This window comes from Lathyrus oleraceus, chromosome 2 (genome assembly GCF_024323335.1).
Source record: "Lathyrus oleraceus cultivar Zhongwan6 chromosome 2, CAAS_Psat_ZW6_1.0, whole genome shotgun sequence".
NCBI lineage: Eukaryota > Viridiplantae > Streptophyta > Magnoliopsida > Fabales > Fabaceae > Lathyrus > Lathyrus oleraceus.
In genome coordinates, this window is record NC_066580.1 from 135,269,661 (window position 1) to 135,288,571 (window position 18,911).

Here is an 18,911-nt window from a genome sequence, read left to right on the forward strand (position 1 = left end):
TTTTTTCAACAACTTGAATATAGGTTCGCCCGTGGCCGTTAGATGAGATGTGAACCATGACAGGTAGTTCAATCTTTCTAAGAAACCACGAACCTCTCTTTTTCTTTCTCGGTTCAGGCGTTTCTCATTTTTTTTTTTTTTTTTTTTTTTTTTTTTGCAGGATGAACCTCGATTCCTCCCTTGTAATGAACCCCCGACAGCTTACCGGCCCGCACTCTGATAGTGCGCTTATCTGAATTCGACCTCAGTTTGAATTATCTCCATCAGATGCCCCTCTTCTGTTTGGGACTTTGCTATCATGTCATCAACATAGCAATTGATTCCACGATGAATCATATCACGAAACAAAGTCACCATGGCTCTCTGATACAGGCACTGGCATTCCGCTTCTTTAGAGGACTGTCTCCTTTCCGTGGTAGCTTGTGAGCAACGATATCGGTGTTCGCCCTGGCATATCCTGACACGACCAGGTGAAGGCATCCACATGCTCTTTCAACAAGGCTACCATTCTGCTCTCGATTCGCCTCTGAAGCGGCCCCAATTTCCTTCCTGACCTCGGCGGTGCGTGGAATAACAATCTCAATCTGCTCCACAGGCGGCTGAATCACCTTCTCCTCTTGTTTTCAGCAATCTGGCCAATCCCAACAGATCACAATCTTCTTCGTCTTCTTCTTCAGCAAGATAGATCGGTTTGTCGAAGTCATATGAGAGGTAACCAAATTGTTATCAATGAGATCCGGAGAAGAATTTTTTTTGAAGTCGGGACGAGACAAAACAAAAGGAAAAAACAGAAAATAAACATTGCCATTTTTATTTTGTGTTTAAACTGCAAAAGTAATTGAAAAACAGGGAACACCGTTTTTTGACTGAAAAACATCCATTTATTAATGATGCAGAAATGCAAATTTAAACATGAGGTGGCCCTTACAATGAACCATTACGTGTCGGGCAACACGTATGGCTTTCATGCATATAAACTGAAAACAAGAAATAATACTCTTCCAGATGAGTAACAATGTTGATCTTTCAAACCCTCCAGTTCAGGATTTGCTGCCCTGGTGCACACGGTTTTACCCAACCATCCAGCTTACAGTCACTGTTGGTCTTTCCACCCACTGTCCGGGTGTAATCTGAATCTTCAGCAATTGCACTCACCGTCGCTTGACCATGTACCGGCATGGGATTAGCATTAACATTCGGTGATGGCGCAAAATTGATAGCTTTGGAGTCTACCAGGTCCTGGACGACATTCTTGAATGCTCTACAGCCCTCAATGTTATGCCCCTGCGTACCAGAATGAAATTCACACTTGGCATTCTCATCGTAATCGGGAGGCCACTGATCTGTTCTTATCGGAACCATCGCCCTCGGCTGAACCAACCCAAGATCCATCAACTTTTTGAACAGAACAGCGTATGTCACGGGCGGCTTGTCAAAATAGCGATCAACCCCTTTTCCTTTCACCTGGTACCCGGCTCTCTGTTGAGGTGGCTGACGTTGCTGTCGTACCGACTGATTACCAGCAGGGATGGTTATAGCAGCAGTGTGCTGGTAGTAACGATCCCTACCGTATCCTCCCTGGGCATACACAGCACTTGATTCTCCCTCATTCTTCCTTTGACCATTTCCGAAGGGCTTCTTCGATCCTGATGATGAAGCAATACCACCCTGGATTTTCCCCATTTTCAGCCAACTTTCAATTCGTTCACCAGCCACCACAATGTCTGCGAAATTGGTTACCGGACAACCCACCATTCTCTCGGCAAAGACCCCTTGCAAAGTACCCATGAAGAGATCAGACATCTCCCGATCCACCAAAGGAGGTTGCACTCTGGCAGCCAACTCCCTCCATCTTTGAGCATACTCTTTAAACCCTTCAGTATTCTTCTGAGACATACCCTGCAGCTGGGTACGACTCGGGGCCATATCAGCATTGAACTGATACTGTTTAAAGAAAGCATCTCCCAGATCTTGCCAACCCTTGATGTCAGCAGATTTCAGCTTGGTGTACCACTCCAGAGATCCTCCAGACAGACTGTCCTGGAAGAAGTACATCCACAGCTTCTGATCCGTCGTGTAGGCAGAAATCTTACGTACGAAAGCTTGGAGGTGAGTTTCCGGGCAGGAACTCCCATTGTATTTGTCAAATGCAGGCGCTTTGAATTTTTGTGGGATCACAATCCCCTCAACCAGCCCCATGTTGGACATGTTGACAAATCCCGGAGTGGCGTGGCTTTCCAGAGCCTTTACCTTCTCTGCCAGTAACTGAATTTCTTTGCTCTGTGGCTGGACACCATATTGACCAAATGGCACATCGTGCATGGAGAATTGATCAGCCTCTCTGTCTTCCTCCCTGTCATCATCAAACCCATAGAAAGGAGGCACAAAATTGTCCTTCAAATTCTGCCCCAGACCGGGCCCAGGTTGACCACCAGCACCAAAACCAGCAGCATTGTCATTCACCAAACCCATAGTCGCTCTTTTACCACCATTTTTGGATCCACCCAACCCCTGATTGGAGACACCATCCAGATTAACAACACTGTTAGCAGCTGAAGCCCGCTCGAGCTTTTCAACTTTATCTGCCAGAGCCTTCTGACCAACTGCAAAGCCTTGCATGATGTTGATCAGCTCGTTCATTTTATCTTTCAGTTCGAGCATATCTGTGTTGGGAAGATCCATCAGTCTGGGTGTATTGCGTCTGGTGAAGTATCTGTGAGGACGGGTTGAGTGCAAAGGTACAGTTCTGCGAGCACGAGCAATGATTCCTGCAAAACAGCAAACAGGTTAATATGCATGAATGCAACGTCTATCCATATGAGGAAGCTTCTGTCTTTTGATTCTGATTTCATTGAGACAGATAACGTTTTGACATCCACATTCTGAAATTCAAGATGTCTCTCAACCAGATTCTCAATCTATAATACTCCCCATATGGCTAGACGTGAGTTTGGTGCAGATGAATGCAAAATGAGAATGATGCAGATGTATGCAATGCATTGTGCCATCCTCCAAGTCATCTGATCCTCTGTACTGAATCTGGCCTCTGGACTGATCATTACCATCTGAGGAGAAATGTAACCAATCTGACCCACGGGTTCCGAAATAAACGGAAGACAGATACATCATCATCATCGCTGGTCTCTGAGCAGACACACCACCTCCATCTGAATCGGCCCGGGGAATCCTGAAATAAACGGATCCCCACTGATAAATATCTCGGCCCGGGGAATCCTGAAATAAACGGATCCCCACTGATAAATCACGGACAGCACTCCGGCGTCACGGCAATAAATGACCATAAATCCGACTTATAAATATGTCTCTGAATCACAGATCAAAAGTCACCATCTGAAGGCTATCTGAACAAACATCTGACAGAACAACCCTCCCCTCACAGGTAAGTTCTAATCAAGTCATCCTAAGGCGGATAATGGTCTCGACAATCGGGCGGAGATACTCAATGGGTTTGCCCTTTCGGGTGTGCCATTGTAGCTCCCTTAAAATCGTCTAAACCAAAGATCCGGGAATGATCGGTCACCAGAGTCAACAACTCAAATGGAGTGACTCAAACAAAGCGGAATATCCACAGAGATGAGCACTATCAAGTGAGCCTCGTCCGGCTTGTGGCACATCACGCCGCCAGGCACATGTTGACTTAACATGAAAGAGGCAACGTGAGACCACACTAGTCCTAGGTGTATACTCGGGCCTGGGTTTTAGCCCCACTCAGAACACCCACCCCAAACAACAGAACCACCTGCAGAGGACGGCAACAATATGATAGTATGATGCATGCAAACATTAATGCAAATATATACACACTGGTTAGAATAATAAATGCAATAAATCACACAACAAGCAACCTAAACTAATCCTAGAACGCTAGGAAGGACTCGCTTAGGGACGATGGACCAGCATAGGTCAACATAGGTTTTCCCCAGCAGAGTCGCCAGCTGTCGCATCCTGCGAAAAATCAACCGGCGAGCCTCAAAATAAAAACACACAGAGCCGCCACTAAACGTTATTTATCCCAAGATAGGGAACGGAAACGCTCAGAGAAACCTGGAAAGACATGGTCTCGCGACCAGAGAGAAAAGGTTCGGGAGTCGGTTACGCAAGGGGAAGGTATTAGCACCCCTCACGTCCGTCGTACTCGACGGGATCCACGTCCTAGAATAAAGAAAAGGTTGCTAAACATCACACACACACACGGGGAACGCAGGTGGGGTTAAGAGGAACGGGCTCGATAAGGTATCGCACCTTATGCCTACATATCTTGTCTGGAACAAGAATCAGAGCCACTGTAGTTCGGCTTACGCACGCCAAACAACACAAAACATACAAACACACAAGGGTGGCAAACATGGAGCCCGACAACCACTGGATGGAATTATGTCGGCATCCGAACCAAAACACGCACAAAACGGCAAACTTGGAGCCCGACAGCCAATCACTGGCCTTACGTCGGCATCCGAACCAAAACACCAAACAGCACAGTCAGATAACAAGTAAACGCACGCAAAAAAGAAAAAGGTTGCCCGGAGTGGTCTCGCACGACCACCTGCCTACATACCTCGTCTGGAACGAGGATCAGGGCGATGTAGTTCCCCTGAAAGGGACTAAATTGCTAACCAGAAACCGGGGAAAGATACACAACTAGGGAGCTGAGACTCGAGCCTAATGTTGTCATGCATCGTCAACCCTAAGTTCGGTTTTCTATCCTACTTGCATAAGCAAACTAACCTAACCAGGAAAGAAGCTAGCACACAAGCATACAATCATATATCATCAAATGAGAACAGGTATCTCAAACAAGCATGTCAATCAGATATCCACATAACACGCACTATAGCCAAACAAGGGGCTCAATCAATCAGGTTTGACTGCCTAAGCAATCGTCTGTACAGGCTGTGTTTGCTCTTAACCTTGCCATTACGAGGCTAAGGTGAAGCAGATGAAAGGATGAAGTGAGGATCAGACCTCACAGCTCTTATCCCTAACCAGGGAGAGCTGACAAATGAGCATGGGTCCAGAATAGGGGAACCCTTCTATACTCGATGACTCTGACACAATGTGCACTGCACAAGATCTTGGGCTTTTGATCTCAATGCTACAACCATGTAATGGGAGCAAGGAGAAGACTCACTGAATAGTGGGGGACAGGTTGCTTGTCCCTACCTTCCACCAATTGCCTTACTTGAAGGGCTTTTCCTGCTTAGCTTAAAAATAAACATACACAAGCATTGCCTCTTAAGGAGGACTTCAGACATTTATTTGCCCAGCCCGGTAACAGCCGGGTCTCCAGACTACATGAAGTCAAGAAGACCTACCTCAATGCAAGTTGCTTAAGCAACGCAAAGCAAAAGTTCACAAGGAACTGAGCAACTAAAGTACCTGGAAACAATCAAACACAGTCAGTACTCAATCAGACAAACTGTAAAGCAAACAGTTAAACAGCTTAAACAATACAACACAAAACAAGCCCAAGGCTTAAGCCCAAGCTCCAACACCTACAAAACAATGTTATGTTAGTGTACAAACATCCACAACATCAATCAAAATCGGATTTGGATCATTCTCCATGTACATTGCTTTTTTGATCCTGAAAAATCAAGCAAATATTAGCAACTAGACCACTAGGCCAAGCCTAGGGTCCAAAAGCAAGAAAAACTCAAAACAGCAAGGTATCCACCATCCAACATCAAATTATCATCAAACACAAGCAAGCATCATTGGTCTCATGTTTATATCATCCATCATGTTCAATTCATGCACAAAACAATCCATATGAGGTCAAATGAACCACCAAGCATACAAACAGAAGTATTGCATTCAAATCCATACCAAAATAAATCCAAAAATTCTCAAATTAATTACACCTAAACAGGGGGATTCAAGGTCTACCATGTCAAATTTGAGCTCAATTGGGCAAATGGAACCATGTCAATGAAAATCAACAAAAACAGACACAATTATAGGCTCCAAATCACAACATCAATACATGCTTCCACTTCAAAAATTCATATCTCATTGAAAACAAAAAAGAAATGGATGAGACCAAAACAGGGAGGTCACACAATGTGTCTAGTTCATGCATATCAAATTTCATGGCCATACAATACAATATGAGGATTTCCCAATCAATCTACCAACATGTATCACATGAGCTTGCAATTTCAACAACCAGAAATGAAAAATCAAGATTAAATTGAAAATACAGTGAAAAATCCTACAAAAATTCATCAAGCATCCTAACATGTCAACAAGTCATCATGCAAAATTTCAGCCAATTCCAACATGCATAGGTCATCCAATTAAATTCAACAAGTTGACATCAAGAGGTGTGACACAAATTGTCACACCTAAGTTCCAGAATTTGCTGCTCTCTAACCAGGTATCAAAAATTCATGAAATTTACATATAAATAATCCTCAATGAGTCAAGAACCACCACAAAAATTTTCAAGAATTTATTCTACACTATGTGCATTCCCCAATTAAAATGGTGCAAGGTGTAAAAATGTAACACATGTGAAAGAAGCCTAGGTCAATCCAAAAATATGTCATGCACAACTTTGACCAATAGGTCAAAAAACCTAAAGTCAACAACAAAGTCATAGAAAAAAACTCCATATTTTTCTGAATTTTTTACCATTTTTTATGAATTTTTAAAGGTGTTAATGAATTTTTTTAACATTTTTTATGAATTAACTAAATTAATTAAAAGTTCCAATGGCAGATCTGTAATTATAATGCACGGGGGAGGGAAACAAGTTATTTGAATTTTCAAATGAAAATGAAGATCAAACAGTAACAGGCCAGCAAACTCCATCGTCTTCCTCGCACAACTCAACCTCCAAGTCCAAAATCGGTTTTGCTCAAAACTCAACCAAATCTCACAAATGAATAACCGTTGGAAAGGTCTCACTCTCAGGATCTCAATTATGTCTATGATTTAACCTACAAGTTCCTAAATCTCACGGATCGATCGACTAAAGTTTCACATTCAAAGCTTCGAGTTCAGATTTCTCCACCTACGGTTATCCATTTCTAAAACCAACAGCACCACTACGATCTATGATAAACAAGCTACAAAACGCCTATAACCAATTGAAAAATCGTGTTACTCGAATACTAACCTCAATTCGAAGGCAGTCGCGATTCGTGGAGTTTCGATGCTTAATTCCTTGAAACAGATGGCCTAGAAGCTACAAGAAGTTGCATACAAAGCTCAGGTTCGAGAGAGATCGCTCCTACCGCGCCAAATCTTGATTCACCATGGATGATGCTATGTTGGACAGTCACGATTCCGAGCTTTTTCCAATCCAAACTCCACAAACAGTTTGAGAAGATGATGAGAGGAGTTCAATGCAAAAAGAATTCTCAAGATTGATCAAGAATTGATGATGAATTTTTGATTTGAAGTTTTGGTGTTCTTGAGGAAATTGAGAGAATTGGAAAGGTTTCAGATCTGATTTTTGGTGAATGTGAAAATCTGTTATGATTAGATGATGATTATGAATATATACTTCAACTTAATCCACACTTAATCACCTTAATTAACCAAACCAAATGTAATTAGCATAATGTGGTTTAATTGTGAAAGCTCCAAAACGCCCTTGCCAACTATTGCCATATGACAGCTCATGACAGCTCAAGCAAGTCACATTTGATGTTTAGAGGCAAATGCAAGATCAAAACAGAGTTGTGCGTTGATACAAAAGCTCCTGCATCAATACATAGCTCATTTTTAACAGTGTGCATCGATACATAACTTGTTTGTATCAATACAAGGCACTTTTTAACAGTGTGCATCGATACATAACTTGTTTGTATCAATACAAGGCACTTTTTAACAGTATGCATCGATACATAACTTGTTTGCATCGATACAAGGCACTTTTTAACAGTGTGCATCGACACATAACTCGTGTGCATCGATACATGGCCCTTTTTTGCCTTGCACGCATCGATACGAAATTCGTGTGCATCGATACATGGAAAATTTTGCCATGCACGCCCGGTGGTAATTTGACCATATCTCCTCAACCGTTCATCCGATTCTCACGATCTTGGACTTTTTGAAAATGGGAGAGAAAGATCTACAACTTTCATGTTCAACAAAATTCCATTTGAAGCTTTTTTGATGGTGGAAAATTGGGTTGAAGTCGTTCCAAAAACTTGCCATCCTTTTGGAAACTTGAAACCATAGGTCATTTTTCCTTTTGGAAACCTTTGCTATGACCTCAAATCCTTCAATGTGAGTATTTGAAATGTCAAATGAGACTTGTTTGAACATGAATGGAGTATCTCTTGCCCTCTCCCTCCTCCAAATCCATCAATCCAGGCACAGTTGACCACAATTGACTTTTCTGACAGATAGATGAATTTGGCTACGCACTGATCAAATTGAGCCCCAAACTCCTGATGAAATGGCTCAACCATGAAACCCTAGCATCCATGAGCTCAATATAATCACATTATGATCCTCATATACATCATAGCCCCCATCTCCTGATTATGCCCTGATTGGCCCAATGCAGATGATTAAGGTTGACCAGTAGTCAAAACCCTAATCTCAAGGAATATGCTCCAACACTTGATGATGACCAACCATGATGATGATGTATCAATTCAATCAATATGAAGATCAATATCCCTTGAGAATCATAAAACCCTAATTCACAGCCCAATCCTCAGATGATCCATGACCAGTCAATAAACCCTAGGCTTGCACTTTACTTCCTCAGCTTCTGATCAAGACTTGGGAAGATGGCTTGCACTATGTAACCACATGCTATGCAATATGAGATGCCTAATGCCCTAAAATTATATGCAAAATATGTTAATGTTAGTCCCAAGAGAGGAGGGCAAATTTTGAGGTGTTACAGCTGGGTTCTCAGATGCAGATTGGGCCACAAGCATATAGATGACAGGAAATCCATGGCGGGACAATGTGTGTTTCTTGGTGAAACTTTGGTGTCGTGGGCCTCAAGAAAGCAAAAAGTGGTGTCCGGTCATTACTAGGGGAACTCAAACTGCCAATACTTCGAAAACCTGTTTTGTGGTGTGATAACTTGAGTGCTAAGGCACTAGCCTCCAATCCGGTTATGCATGCTAGGTCTAAACACATTGAGATAGATATTCACTACATACGTGATCAAGTTATTCACAATGAAGTTACAGTTGCCTATGTCCCTACTGCAGACCAAATTGCAGACTGTCTAACCAAGGCTCTAACTCACACTAGATTCAACATCATGAGAAGCAAACTTGGTGTCACTGAGTCACCACCAGTTTGAGAGGGGGAGTCAAAGCAATTAAGGAATTACAACTCATGATGACACAATTGTCATTATGAGACAATTGTCATTATCTGCATCATTATGGACAGAAATGCAACAACATTATTTCCTTTCTTTTATAGCTATGTACAGTTACTGTCATTACTATTGTAATTATAGATGGCTCAATTATAGGAGAATGACCATACACTATTATGTATATTTAAGCACCGTTGATACAATGAGAACAACATCCTATTATTCCCAATTTCTAACTGTGAGGGGGTGTGTTAAGAGTCCCACATCAGACAATATATGGCCTGAACATGACTTTATAAGTGGGGGCAGTCCTCACTCTACCAACCGGTTTTGTAGGGTTGAGTTAGGCCCGACCACATTTTTTAACATAGCAAAGGCAGCACAAGAAAGTGGAGACTATATGAGACCAACATATTTGCCATCGGGTGTGAAAAGCTATTTTTATTTAAGCTCAAATTTCAAAGAACCAAAGCTGCTTATTGTATGATTTGTAAACACAGTTCCAATTCCAATACTTTAGATATTCTGGTGAGGTAAGTTTTCCATCAATTCTCTCCACATGTTTACTCTAAGCCTTAGAATTGATTTCATATATTTTCAATTATTTATGGCTCATGCCTGCCTCTTTGATTTATGACTTTCCAATGAGTTACGAAGAAAGTTCCAACCCAACCCAACCCAAAGAAAAGTCTCGTATACGGTTAACAGTTCTGTCAATGATGGTCCTACTCTTTTAGTCTCTATTTACCAATTAATGATAATTGTTTTAAAACTAAGAAAAAACATGGATGGTGCTGCCAAAAGTCTCCACAAGTCTGTCTGTGAAATCAATTCTTACTCCCTTGACACAACATGATGCATATTCTAACCCAAATTTGGAGACTAGTGTTGCAGCCAAAGGTGTGGAGATTTGTAGGTTTTGCTTCAGCCGTTGTTGGGCTTCTCTGTTATGCTCTCAGCTCTTCTTTCAACCACCTATTTGGAAATTGGAATTTGTTCAAGATAATTCTTTACACTCTTTTCAGCTTCATCATCAGCCTCCTGATTTTGTATGCAAATATTTGGAAGTCATCTACAAGTCTCCGATTCAAAGCTCATACAGCTTTCCTCGTATTGACAATCACTTCTGTCTATTCCTTTTTCTTTGACAAAGTTGTGAATGGCAAACCTGGTGCATACAGTCTCATTTCATGTGCTTCCTTTGCTATCATGTCACTCAGGTTGTCGCGGCAAACTCTTTGCGGAGTTGAAATTGATCTTCTCTACTTCTTCCTCGGATGTCTAATTGTGCAGCTCAAGAAGATTAGCTTGCAGTTACTCATTCTTGGAGCAGGTTTCAGCTACTCCCTTATTACTCTTCGTTCTTCAGTCTCTTCAATAGAAGATGGAATAGAAAACGTATATTTTGACCTGCAAGGTGAAAATTCAGTTGTCCTTGAAATGGATTCATTACTATTGCAACAGCTTAAAACTTGTATGAAGGAAATTGAAGAGGAGAATTTGAATCTCATAGACAGGCTTATGGAGCTCGTGAAGGAATACAATCTAGATAAGAGTGAATTACATTTACTTGGTAAGTGTGATTATGTAATGGATACTCTGTCGTCAAGAAAGATCCATAATCTTAATGAATGTGTGAAGTTGATGGTAGCAGCTGGTTATAAGAAAGAGTGCTATGATGTGTATAGCAGTTGGCGCAGGGTATTCTTTCAGGTGTGTCTCAAAAATGAAATATTTGGGTTGCCAACGGAAAACATCAATACCATCCATGAGAATGAAAGAGATAAATATTTAGATACTATGTTTGAAAGATGGATGACTGCTTTTGATGTAGCTATGATAATCTTGTTTCCCATTGAGCAGAAACTCTGTAATCGTGTCTTCTTGGGGTTTTCCTCGGCGGCTTCTAGTTGCTTCTTTGAGGTTTGCAAAGAAGCAACGTCTCATCTGCTGTGTTTTGCAGATACGATTTCTTCTGGGAGCCCTACAAAATGGCGTTTGTTCAAAATGCTTCAAATATTCAGGCATTTGGGTAATCATATTCGGAAATTCCAATCTCTTTTCCCAGACTCGACATTACTGAACGAAGCAATTGCAGTTAAGAATAGATTAGGAGAAGGTAGCAGGGATCTTTTCTTGGAAATGCATAATGTTATTTTCGGAGTTCCTGCAGCAAAGGAAACTGTTCTGACTCATGGTCTTCATCGAATTACTTTTGAGGTCATGAGCTACATGTCTCTTGCTTGCATGTCGCGGAAAGAGTTGGAACAAATTTTACAAGCATACCCCAAGGTTGATAATGAAGTGGAAGCATCTTCTTTTTTCTTGAAGCAGATGGAGCAGATAATGGAGATGTTACCTAAACAATTGATGGCCAAGTTGAAAAATTGCAAGGACCCTGCTTTGCGCCATATTTTAATGGTAAATAACAGGAGCCACATAGAAGCTATAAATCAATTCTCAGAATTAGAAACTATTTTTGGCAATGATTGGTTCCAAAATAACAAAGCAAAAATTCGACAAAACATTGAACTTTATAAGAGAACTTCGTGGAATAAGGTGTTGGACTTTCTGAAGCTGAACGACAATGACAACATTACAGAAGATTTATTGAAAGAGAAGATCCATTTGTTCAACAGTCACTTTGAAGAGATATGCAGAGTTCAGTCCAATTGGTTTGTTTATGACAGTAAGCTAAGGGAAGAAATAATATCATCTGTGGAAAATATGTTGCTTCCGGCATATGGAATCTTCATTGGGAGGCTTCAGGATATTCTTGGTAACCAAGCTTATGAGTACATTAAATATGGAATGTTTGAGATTCAAGATCGAATCAATCAGTTGTTCCGGAAAATGCAAATATATGAATCAAAATCAGAATATATATATAAAACGACACTTAGTGTGTTTTAATATTATTTTGCTTTTATGATTTTAGATTGACTTGTTTCAGTTCCTTTGGGAGTATATCTTTTGTATTATGTAAGAAAGGAATTGCCAACAAATTTGTGTTGTTATCTGTGGAAAAAAAAACTGACATCACAATTATAATCCAAGTCTTCCATCTATAGTTGTGCAGAATTTTTGCTATGTGTTTATGGATCGCAAATTTGAAGCTGTTGTGAGACTCCTCTGCTATGCTCTCAGCTCGATCTTCTTTCAACTATCTCTTTGAAGAATGGAATATGTTGAAAATATTCCTTTATGGCGTTTTTAGTTTCATAATCTGCTTGGTGATTTTATTTGCAGAGCTAGTGCAACACTTGAGATTTTTCCAGTTCAAGCTCATACCGTTTTTTTTGTTCTGTCTATTCATCAATTCTTCTTTGACTAAGTCGTGAATGGGAAGCATATAGTCTCATTTCACGTGCTTCTTTTTCTACCATGTCTCCTAGCTTGTCGAGGCAACCTCGGTGTGGATTTGAAGTCGGTTGTGATTGTATTTCTGGACCAAATTTGAAGTCGGTTGTGATTGTATTTCTGGACCAAATATGATCATTATGTAAATGTGGTTATACACAAAAGGTAATAATATAATTTCAATTAATGATTAATTGAATACTAATTGATAACAGATTCTCAACACTCCCCCTCAAGTCGGATCGTATATATGTTGTATGATCTGAGCTTGTTACAAATATAATTCACTTAGAATCCTTGAGAGACTTGGTAAACATATAAATCAATTGATCTTTAGATTTGACAAATTATATGGTAATTTCTCCTGATAGTACATTGTCTCTTATATAGTGAAAGTTTATTTCTATGTGCTTGACCCGTTCATGGAAAACCGGATTGGATGCAATATGGAGTGCCATAGGAGTATCAATCGGACGACAGTCAAGCATATTGATTTCAGTTAGGATGTCTAATGCATACTTACGTTGATTAATTGTAATGTCTGATGAGAACTGAGCAACTTCAATTCTCAAGTAGTATCTAAGTGGATCCAAATCTTTTGTTTGAAAGTTTTTGAAAAGATGAGTTTTGAGTCCCTGGATACCCTCTGTATCTCCTCTAGTGATAACAACGTAATTAACATAGACCACAAGAAAGATGCGCTGACCGGTGGAGGAATGAAGAAAGAAAATAGAGTCATCTAATTCACATCTAATCATACCAAACTTTATCAAGACAGAGCTAAAGCGACCAAACCAAAAACATGGAGATTGTTTCAGCCCATAAAGAGAGCGATGAAACCGACAAACAAGTCTTGAATTTCCAGGAATAGTAAAACCTGGAGGTTGATCTATATACACTTCCTCCTCCAATTCTCTGTGTAAAAAGGCATTTTTAATGTCCAACTGATGAAGCGGTCATGATTAATATCAACAATTGCAAGAAAGAGGCGGATTAAACTAATCTTGGCCATTGGAGAAAAAATGTCACCATAATCAAGGCCAAATATCTGTGTGTATCCCTTGGCTATCAAACGAGCTTTGAAACTATAAATCTAACCATCTAGTCTAACTTTTACGGTATAAATCCATTGATATCCCACTATAGTTTTGTATGAAGGTAAAGTAACAATGTCCTGAGTGTTATTTGAATGCAATGCAGCCATTTCTTCCACCATCGTCTGACACCAATTGGGATCAGTCATAGCTCCACCTGTAGACTTAGGAATATACACAAAATCTAAAGCAGACACAAAAGAAACATAGAAAGTAGAGAGACTGTCATAATTTAAAACACAAGCATGTTTAGGATTTGGATTATCAGCCTGAATACCTTTTCGTAATGTTATTGGAAGGTCAAGTTCATGTGATGTAGCTGGAGGAACAGTTGGAGCATGAGATGGTGCTAGTGGATTAATATCATCTGTAACTTCCGATGAACGGGGTGCCCGTCTCTGGTAGACCTGAAATTGAGGTTTAATGGATGTGAGGATGACATAAGGGATATATCGAACATCTAAATTACAAATCTCATTGGTGACACAGAGGTAGAGAAATAAGGGGAACCTTCAAAGAATGTAACATCGGAGGAAAGAGTGTATCGTTGAAGTTGAGGATAAAAACAACGATATCCCTTTTGTATACATGAGTAGCCTATAAAAATACATTTGAGAGATTTGGCGGAAATTTTGTCTTTACCTAGACTAAGATCATGAATAAATCATGTGCAACCAAAAACGCGAAGAGGAATGGGGTAAAGATCATATTGCGGATTCAAGATACAGTATGGAATCTGATCTTGAAGGACCAATGAAGGCATTAGGTTAATAAGGTGACGTTTTGTGAGGAGAGCATCACCCCAAAAATGAAAAGGTGCATTATGGTGAAGTAAAAGTGTTTGTGCAATTTCAACTAAATGACGATTCTTCCGTTCATCAACATCATTCTGTTGTGGTGTATGAGCACATGATGATTGGTGAATAATTCCCTATGATGTTAAAAAGAATTGAAACTTGGATAACATATATTCATGAGCATTATCAATGCGTAAAATTTTAATGGAAATGTTAAACTGGTTTATAGTTTCTGCATAAAACTCTTGGAATATACGGAAAACATCTGAACGATTTTTCATTAGAAATAACCAAATGCATCATGAGAAATCATCGATGAAAGTTACAAAGTAATAATATCCTAAAGTGAACTTCACATGTCTAGGACCCCAAATATCATAGTGAACTAAAGCAAAAGATGATGCAATACTTTTATGTACTTGTTGACAATAAGTACTATGCGTATGTTTCCTAATTGACAGGACTGACCCTCAAAAGATGAAAGCTTAGAAAAACTAGGAACTAAAAGGCGCACTTTATTAAGACTAGGGTGACCTCGTTGATGTGTAAGGTCTTGAGAAGCAATAGAAGCACATGCCACCCATGGAGATAGATTATATAATCCTCCAGATTCACTCCCTGATCCAATTGTCTGTCCTGTACATCGATCCTGAGAATAAATAGAATTATAATTAAAAAGGACTAAACAATCAAGAGTATGGGTAAGTTTGTGAACATATATTAGATTAAAAGGACAACCAGAAATGTAATTGATAGACTCTAAAGACAAGTTTAGAAGTGGATGTGTTTGACCAAGTCACATAACTTTGATTTTAAAGCCATCTTTCGTAGTGACAGGAGGAAAATAATTAGAATAAGACAAATGAGATAAAAGAGATTTATTATCAGCCATATGATCAGAGGCAACGAAGTCAATGACCCAAGGACCAATAGAAAATATATATGCACAATCTACAAGATTACCCGACTGAGCAACAACGACAAATGATGATGGTTGATGGGATGCTTTGAATTGAAGGAAATCATTGTAATCAACGGCGATAATACTAACTCTTTAGTGATATCCGGTTGAGCAACGACAGTGACTCGTGGTTGTCATTGTTGTTCTCTTGTCTTTGTACGACAATCATCTTCAATGTGACCGTAATGATTGCAATAGTTACAACGAATACCATGATGTCCATCCCGTCCTCCAATTTGTCCACCACGACCATGATAGTGGGAAGCAAGAGCAGATGATTCAGTGGGAGATGGAGTAGAAACCGGTCCAAAAGCATGAGGTGCAGCCAAGCGCAACATTTGTTCACTAACTGGTTCATAGTTAGGAACATTGGATCCTAATAAAATCTAGTTCCGAACATAATCAAGTTCTGATGGTAGTTTGGCAAGTGCCACAATCATGAAATACTTACTTTATTGTTCAGTATAAGTTATTGCATCTTTTATAAAAGACATTAGGGTTGTGAAAATTTCCTTCAATGCGTCAAGCTTACTCAGATAGGCTTGCATATCCATATTCTCCAATTTCAACGAGTTAAGTTTGGTGATGACATTGTAAAGATTATGGACATCATTAAAGAAGATTATCTTAGTCTTTTCCCAAACCTCATAGCAAGTGGTAAAGGTTTGGTATTGTGCTTGAAGATTAGTTACTATGGAAAACCATAACACATTGTATTGAGAAGTATCGGTTTGTTTCAATTGATCGTGTTTAGCGGCGGAGTACTATCTAATTTTGTAGTTAAATGGTCTTCATATCCTTGACTGTGAAACCATATTTTGATAACACCAGCCTATATGTTGTAGCTTGTTGTTCCGGTTAGTCTCCCGCATGGGATAAGTGAAACCTTAGTGAACGTGACAAAATCGGTATCTCCCATGATATTTGACGGTTTGAAACAAAAAATTGAGAGTAGATCTGGAAAGAGCTCAGGGAGGCGCTACCAGCAACGGAAACGGCAACAGAAGGGGTGGCGGGACGCGCTGCCACGCGCGGCTGGTAGGGAGGCGCGTAAGATTCACGCGCGGGTAGAGTGAGGGCGCGTGGACTGGCGAGAGGCTGCATGGTTTTTGGATTTTGGCCGATCGGAAGGAAACGATTCTGGCGGTATTATTATCTCGTCGGAAGATCGTTGTGAGCGGTAGCGGCGCTCGTAAAAGTGTCATGGATGGCCGGAAATTTATGGAGAATGGAAAAATATTTTTTGTGGAAGACAGTAGATCAACCAGCTCTATATACCATATTGTGATTGGATTTTTATGCATCAAATATGATCACATATGTTGTATATTTATATGCAAATATGATTATACACCGTAGATAATAATATAATTTACACTTATGACTAATTGAATATCAAACAATAATTGATAATGAATTCTCAACAAAGTTGAACTTCTTTATTTTTTTTCTTGGATGACTAAATATGCAACTCATGAAAATTAAATTGCAGTTATTCGTTGTTGTAGCAGGTTTCAGCAATTCCCTATTTATATTCTTTATTTTCATTTTCTTCCATCAACATTGTAACAGAAATTGAGTGCAGGAAGTTTAAGATGGAAATTAAATGCTTCTTTATATGGATTTCTGTTAGACCTTCAAAGTAACTAGGAACCATTTCTATTCTACCAAGGTTGTTAAGATCGGGAGACAATAGCAGGATCGGAAAATATAAAATCGTAACTATGATCGGAAGATCCTACCTAATTGTTTTTGTAAAATCAAGAGGGGAGTAACAAGATCGTAAAATATAAGATTGCAACAAAATTGTAAGATCCTACTAAAATGAAAAAATAATACTCCCTCCGTTCCTTTTTAAGTGTCACTTTTTTACTTTTTACACATACCAAGGAAGCTAATCATTATTGTTACTTTTCAAACAATAATTCTTCTTTTACCTATAATACCCTTAATTATTTATTACATTCACTTTACTTTTTCTCTCTCTGCAATCATTATATAGGGGTAATTTTGACAAAATAGCAATTAATACTATCTTGAACTTTGCAAGTGACAATTAAAAAGAAACAAATTTTTTATAAGAAAGTGACACTTATAAAGGAACGGAGGGAGTAGTATATATTTAAAGTATTTTTATATATCGATATAGGTCAGTACCGGAGTGTATTCGTGAGAAAATAACTCTTTTTCATATTCTTTAGACATGTATAGTTGAGTTTTTATACTAAATTATTATCACATGGAACATTTGTTAGACGTTAGAATATATTTGGTCAGTTACTATGATTATCATAAGTCAATTTGTTAAAAAGAATCCTATAAGTGAGATGTTTATTCTCTAAATCCTAAATCTAAAACTTCATCATTTCGAAAGCCACACATTCATTCCTACCGAACTGTAATTGTTGTGCCTCTACATATTGTCATCCTTCTCAATTTTTAATGGCAGTGGCCAAAAAATGACCAATCATTGCCAAAAAAATGACCAATCATGGCCAAAGATGGAAAAGGTCACACAAAATCAATGATTATACAATTTGTTTTTCACAATTTGGTTCAACACACTATTCTACTTAAGACCTAGATAGTTGGCGATGAGTGAAATCGTAAAATCTTAAGCTTTTAAGATCTAGATTACCATATAGTTATTTTATTAACCGTTACTGTTTTATCTTTCTTTCAAATTACATTTTATTTATTAGTTAGTTACATTTTATTTATTAGTTAATTAATGTGTGTAAGTTCTCGAGACTATTATGCCCAATAAATAGGAAGATAGCAAAATATAGTGGATTATCTCAGAATTAGTGATTGGTACCCAACTCTAAAATATTTGGGAAGGGGGAGATCCAAATTTTTGAAAGGAACCAAACTGGTCTATGACATTCTATTTGTGATATTTCTGTTTTGTTCCAATAAATATAAAAAATTGTCCCAATTTTATTTTGTTAAAGAACCAGTTTCTATCAATTTCTTACCACTGGCTAGTACTGATATTGCAAGCCACAACATCGACTCACCGCAATTGATCAGCTTTGGTATTAGTAGTATGATATATTAGCCATATTTATTAGTGTAGTTAATATTGTATTATTAGTTGTTAGTTAGTTGGCATTGGTAGTTAGTTATATTTGGCAGTTAGTTAGTTAAGTAGTTAGACTGGCATTGGTAACTCATTCTATAACCCTGCATCATGGATATTAGATTCAGTTCAGGAGCCTCGGACAATGTAAGGCCATTCATAAAATCATTATACATTATTCACAAAATTAAAATTATATAAATTAATTTTCTAAATGAACATAAAATCAGATCATTATGCTGGCCACATCATGCTTATCAAGGTATCATGAATCTACGTCTCCACAATGTAT

At 39.0% G+C, this 18,911-nt stretch overlaps 1 protein-coding gene and 1 pseudogene across 1 annotated transcript; one reads left to right on the forward strand and one right to left on the reverse strand.

Moving 5' to 3' along the window:
• Nucleotides 1–9,885, reverse strand: part of LOC127122261 (uncharacterized) — a 113,645-nt pseudogene extending 103,760 nt beyond the window's left edge.
• Nucleotides 9,886–9,939: 54 nt separating this feature from the next.
• Nucleotides 9,940–12,897, forward strand: LOC127118478 (exocyst complex component EXO70B1). Its single transcript, XM_051048690.1, has one exon. It carries the CDS (start codon nt 10,178–10,180, stop codon nt 12,236–12,238), a length of 2,061 nt encoding a protein of 686 aa, XP_050904647.1. The 5' UTR covers nt 9,940–10,177; the 3' UTR covers nt 12,239–12,897.
• Nucleotides 12,898–18,911: the final 6,014 nt, after the last annotated feature.